The 6,000-nt window shown below is 45.5% G+C and overlaps 1 protein-coding gene across 2 annotated transcripts in view; it reads left to right on the top strand.

The window, feature by feature from the left end:
- Positions 1-3,595: 3,595 nt before the first annotated feature.
- The window catches only part of PRKCE (protein kinase C epsilon), a 295,055-nt gene continuing 292,650 nt past the window's right edge, over positions 3,596-6,000 (top strand). For both annotated transcript variants that reach the window (XM_063302820.1, XM_063302813.1), the window contains exon 1: positions 3,596-5,179. In XM_063302820.1, the coding sequence (XP_063158890.1) occupies positions 4,832-5,179 (348 nt within the window). In that variant the 5' untranslated portion in view covers positions 3,596-4,831. The remainder of the gene's footprint in view (positions 5,180-6,000) is intronic.

The following is a 6,000-nucleotide window of genomic DNA, read 5'->3' as shown; positions in this document are numbered from 1 at the left end:
GAAAACTTCTAGACTTATCTGAACAATCAATTAAAAATAATTTGACATGAAAGTAATATTCTATGGTAATGCCTAAGTGTATTCTGACTGTAGCTATGCTGGTTTGCCAGTGTCACAGCTGAACATTGGGGGAAAAAATAATGGAAACTCCAGGTCATCCTGTTGAATTGTTTTGTGGGCCAGCATTGTCTCCTCCTCCCTTCCAAACATTTCTCCCAGGAGACAGTTGTTCACACTCCTTGTCTTGGATCCAGATGGGGAGCTAGGTTTTCCTTTGGCTTCCTGTTCCCTTCCCAGGCACTGAGAGGGAGAGCTAAGGAAATTCTTTCAGTGACAGTCAAGCCAAAGCTCTGCCCCCTCTAATAATCATGTAGCTGGGAGTCATGTCTGGGGCATTTGATGCTGCCCTGAATGAGCATGTGTGAAATCTGAACACATTATCTTATTTTCCCTTAGTTAGAGAAGTTTACTGGGGTGGGGATGGGGGTTATCATCATCATCATCATCATCATCAAGCAAATTTGATTACCTAAAACAGAAATGAAGACTATATATAATACACATGATAAATTGCAGTAAACTGACCTTTCCCAACCCACCTATTAAAATAATTTAAGTGATACATAATGATCTTAATTTACAGTGTTTGAGTTGTAGTCATATGCATACTTACAACTGAACTAAACGGCATTTACTTCAAGATAAACATCTATCAAAGTATTGCTATATCTTATGGAAGTTTTCCCTCCAGACATTATTGCACAGTGAGAAGAACAAAGCTTCTGTAGGGCTATGTTTACTACAATATTTCAAGCCATTCTTTTGTTTCTTTCTCTGTGTTGTATTTCTCACCTCAAGCTAAGGCAAAGCATGAATTAAATTAGTATTTTGTGTTCTTATTTCACCAAATGATTTCTCCTTCTTTGTGTTTGTTTTCCATTGGTCTAGTGGTTAAGGTGCTGGGCTAGAAACCAGGAGACTGAGAGTTCTAGTCCCGCCTGAGGCATGAAAGCCGGTTCGGTGACCCTGGGCCAGTCACTCTCTCTCAGCCCAATTCACCTGACAGGTTGTTGTGGGGAAAATAGGAGAAGGAAGGAGTATTAAGTATGTTTGCTGCCTTGAGTTATTTATAAAATAATAAAGGCGGGATAGAAAATAAATAAAATAAACAATGTTATGTAAACATTCCATTCCTGAAAGTTTGAAAGATATTAAAGTGTATATACAGTATATGTGTATGCATGCTGACTTCATAACTATTTCATAACTATCTGATTTTATATACATGTTGTAGACTAGATCAGTGTTTCTTAACCTCAGCAACTTTAAAATGGGTAGACTTCAACTCCCATGCTGGCTGGGGAATTCTGGAAGTTGAAGTCCACCCATCTTAAAGCTGCTGAGGTTGGGAAACACTTTAATGGAGTGGTGGCAACCATCCTGGTATTCTCACATGTATAGACTACCCCAAGGGCTGCAGAGGGGGATTTACATACTGATTCTGAAACTGTCTACTTCAAACAGCCAAACTGTAACAAACTACCACCAACAATACTATTGTACCAAATTCCTATTACAGTGTTAGGCCAAAGCATGCAAACTTTTACATCTTGACTGAATATACAGTATGATCAAAATAGCAGGAGGAAGGGACAAAAACTCTAAAGTCTGCATTTGGTTGGTCTTCAGATGAAATGTGCGAAGAAAATGAAGACATTCCAATTAGGTTGCTGTGATGGCAAGTTGCACTCCTCCCTTAGACTGCTGGAATGAAACCTAAAGTAAAAATAAAACCTTGAAGTTGAGTATCAGCTCCTCCTGGTGTCCCCAAGGATATGTCCATATAATTTTCTTGGCAACAGTATGGAAGTAGTTTGACATTATCTTCTTTTGGGATGTTTTTGATTTCCCAGTTTACTGCTCAGCTATGGAGCAGTGTTTCTCTAGAGCTGTTCTCTAGAGAACAGTGTTCTTTAGAGCTGACTGGGGAATTATGGGAGTTGAAGTCCACAAATCTTAAAGTTGTCAAGGTTGAGAAATGCTGCTCTTGAGGTCTCCCATCCAAGGACTACTTAGGCTTAGCTTTCTAAGCCAACCAGGAAGCCTAGGGGTGAGCAGCAAAACTGGTTTAGTTCATATGGAGCCATTTCATGTGAACTTCCTGTACAAACAGCTGAACTGGAATACAATTATCCTTTGTTCTGCACATTCTACAATTTGTGCATTCTACAACCCAGTTTTTATCAACCTATATGTACCTTTACATTGTCATTATTATGTGCATTGTTTTACTTCCAGTATGAAAGCTCCACTGAGTCATGAGAGATGGGGCTACGTGGGGCTATGTTGATACATATATGGGGAAAATACATACAAATAGGCAGATGAGAAGAAAAGTGCTAGCATAAAGAACTTACATTTTTTCCAGATATTTTATATACTTTATCATGGTGCTTGTCATACATAAGGCCAGAAATCTCACTGTGGCTCCCAATGTGGCTTCAGCCACATCTTAGCATAGTATTATTTAAGCTACATTCGGGTCTAGTGAGTGCCTGGGAGTTAAGACACTGGCAGAGCTAGCCATTGCAGCCAGACCCAAGACCCACAGCCCAGGGTCCATTCCTCTTACTTACCATGAATATGTATTGTAGATACATGGTCAAGCAAAGAATGTTTGATTTTTTTCACATTAAATTTTTTAATACCTATACATTTTTTACCTTTAAAAATATGTCATTCCCATGTAGTGTCCATAAGAGGAAGAGTGGGTGTGCCTTTGGAAAGATTGCTAATATCATCCAGATATTTAGTTCAGTTTTAGACTATTAGGTATTGTCAGCCTTGTCCATGCTTGCGGAAAATTGCCGGGGAACACTGATGCTTACTGGGTGAATCTCACAGCAAGAAAGCAGCTCCCTTCCCATACCAGGACCATTAAGTGCACCGTCTAAAATAACTATGTGCACCACAGTTTGGAACAGTGCAATGGACTGAGCATTGGACAGATGGACAGGCATACTGGGACCCCATATCATGAGGCATCTGCTGTCTGGTTTGGCATTCTGCCACCTCCACCACGACGCGGAGGGCTCTGGCTTACACTGAAGTGGAATCACCGATCCCATGAATCAGCGGCCTCAAGGCTCATCCTTCCGCAACCTTGTGGTCTCCAGATGTGCTGGCAGAGTCTCTGGGAGTTGAAGCCCACCCCATCTGGAGGGCACCAGCTTGTAGACGGCTCCGCTGGCGCCGGGAAGGGGACTTTTGATGCCCCGAGTTGTGTACTGCTCCTGACCTGCAGTGTCATGGAGGCGGCCTTGGCCTGAAGCGCTCGCCAGCCGCCGCTCCATTCTTTGGCGGAAAGGTGAGGCGCTAACGAAGCAAAATAATCCAGTGCGGCAGACTTCGCATTTAAAATTGCCTCCTTGCGCGGGGGGAGGCGGCAGGCGGCGGCAATGGAGGAGGCGGAAGAGGGACAGCAGTGTCGCGAACTGCCCAGCCCCTCCTCTCCGCAAACGCCCCCAAACGGCTTTGGCCGCGCTGGAGGGAGGCGCCGGAGGAAACGCTCCGGCCCGAGTTCTTGCGCGGGTGGAAAGGGGCAGCGTGGGGTCTCTGCCCCAAGTCACGATCCCGGAGAAGCGGCGGCAGGGAAGGCTCTTCCCTCGTCGCGGGTAGCTGTTCCTCGCCGGTGATCACTTGAAGCGTATTGCTCCCCCAACAGGCAAAACTTTCTATTCACACACAGATACACACACTGACGTCTTTTGCGCATTTCCTGCATTGGGGAGACAGACACACACCGAGCGAGCGAGCGAGCGAGCTGGGGTAGCGTTCCTCGCCCAGCATCAGGCAAGCGTAGCCCGTGGCACAAGCCAGACCAGAGGCCTTGGGGAGGGAAGGGCGGGAACCTCGGCACCGGCGTGAGTGTTTTGAATTGATCTTTTGAAAGCAGCAAAAAAGAACAACGCTCCTTCCGAGAGCAGGTCGACCGAGAGCAGTTTCTCCCCATGCATTGGATTCGATCCACTGGATCCTTGGCCTTGGAGGAGGAGGAGGAGGAGGCGGAGAAGGCGAGGAAGCTCCCGCAGCAGCCGAGGCGGATGTAAGGTTCCTCGGACTGTGCGATCCCCCTCCCCTTCAGTCGGAAGGCTGTGAAGTGGGCAGGGCTGCGTGTTAGGTTCGGTGTTCCTGGGTGTTTGGTTTTTTTCCCGACCCCCTTCCCCCTCCTCTCCCCTCCCTCCCCTCCCCTGTTGTTCCTGCCGCCGCCGCCGCACAGGCAAGTCAGCAGCAGAGCGTGAGCGCCGGATTGTTTTCAGCGGAGGACTGCTCGGGGATTATGCTCTGAACAGAGAAAGAAGACGGGGGGGTGGGGAAATCTTTCTTTAAGAAAAATAATATATACGTGTATATAGATACATATATACGTGTATACATATTTACGTCCCTATATCCCCGCTCCGAGGATCCTTTGAATGTGCTGCGATTGCATTTCGGATTTCTGCAAGCGGGAACGAGATCCCCCTCCCCTTCCCTTCCGCCCCCCTCTTTGTTTTTCCGTTAAAAACACACACAGGCCAATATCTCTTAACTATATGTGTGTGTGTATGCATGTGTATATACACATGTGTGTATATATGTATGTATGCCTGTATGCATTCACTGGGTGTCGCAAGAGGAAAAACTAGCCAAAGCCACCGAAAGGAGCCCCCTACACCTACCCACCCCCCACTTCACTCAAACCTGCCTTCTTATTTATTGAAAGACCTCCTAGAAACCCTCCCGGCTCCGGAGCGTGCTTAATCCCAAGGAAAAGTGAAGCCCTCTAACCATGGTGGTTTTTAATGGCATGCTGAAAATTAAAATCTGCGAAGCGGTGAATCTCAAACCCACCCCTTGGTCACTAAGGCATGCGGTGGGTCCCAGGCCACAGACCTTTTTTCTGGACCCGTACATTGCCCTCAACGTGGACGATTCCAGGATCGGGCAGACCTCCACCAAGCAGAAAACCAACAGCCCTGCCTGGAACGATGAATTTGTCACTGATGTTAGCAATGGCAGGAAGATTGAAATGGCCGTTTTCCACGATGCCCCCATTGGGTACGACGATTTTGTGGCTAACTGTACTATCCAGTTTGAGGACTTGCTGCAGAACGGGAGCCGGCACTTCGAGGATTGGGTGAGTGCTCAAGATTGTATGCACATCAGGGTCAGATTGTTTTTTATGGCTTTGAGCTGGATGAACATTACCCCTTTGTTTGACAGATGTATCTCAGTCACACATATCTTGGATGGAGGGCTTGGTGGATGCTCAAGCAGGTGGCTGAAACATGCTTGCAGATAACATGAGATGTGGGGTCCAAATCTGCTGCCTTGTGAAAATGAAGATGCGCCTTTAAAGGAAAAAAAAAACCCAACATAGTCTGAATCTTGATAGCCATGGATTTAATTTTACTTGTCACTATAGTGAGAATCCTCAATGTCCTCAGGTGTGCCACTGACTTAAATTCCCCAAAAGACATCAAGCTAAATATTCTACTTCCTGAGCCTAAAGTAACCCACATCTTCATCTCTGCTGCCTCAATAATGATTGGGGCTTGTTGCCATTTATTTATCTGTCCGCCCATTCATTCAGCTTCTAACCCACTGTAATCTGCTAGGACTCCTAGTAGTTAACAAACTAATATTCATAACGTAACTGTCCACAATAATATAAATAAAGTATCCAGAGATAAATAACATCCCCCAACCAAACCTATCTTCTGATTATCAAGATGCCACATTTGTCCTATTTGCTTCCCAAAGCTAAGAATCTTTTGCCCCAATAGCTCAGCTCCGCTCTTTTAAGCGCTGATGGTTTAATGAAACGTGGAGGTTCTTTCTCTCTTTTGTGCCATTCATGCATAGCATGTATTCCTAACCAGGAAAGAAGAAAGGAACCTCAGAATTCTTAGATATGGATCTCAGATTCTGAGATATCCTCCATCTGTTCGGGTTTTT

Source organism: Candoia aspera, chromosome 1 (genome assembly GCF_035149785.1).
Source record: "Candoia aspera isolate rCanAsp1 chromosome 1, rCanAsp1.hap2, whole genome shotgun sequence".
Classification (NCBI taxonomy): domain Eukaryota; kingdom Metazoa; phylum Chordata; class Lepidosauria; order Squamata; family Boidae; genus Candoia; species Candoia aspera.
This window is presented reverse-complemented; position numbering and strand designations above follow the sequence as displayed.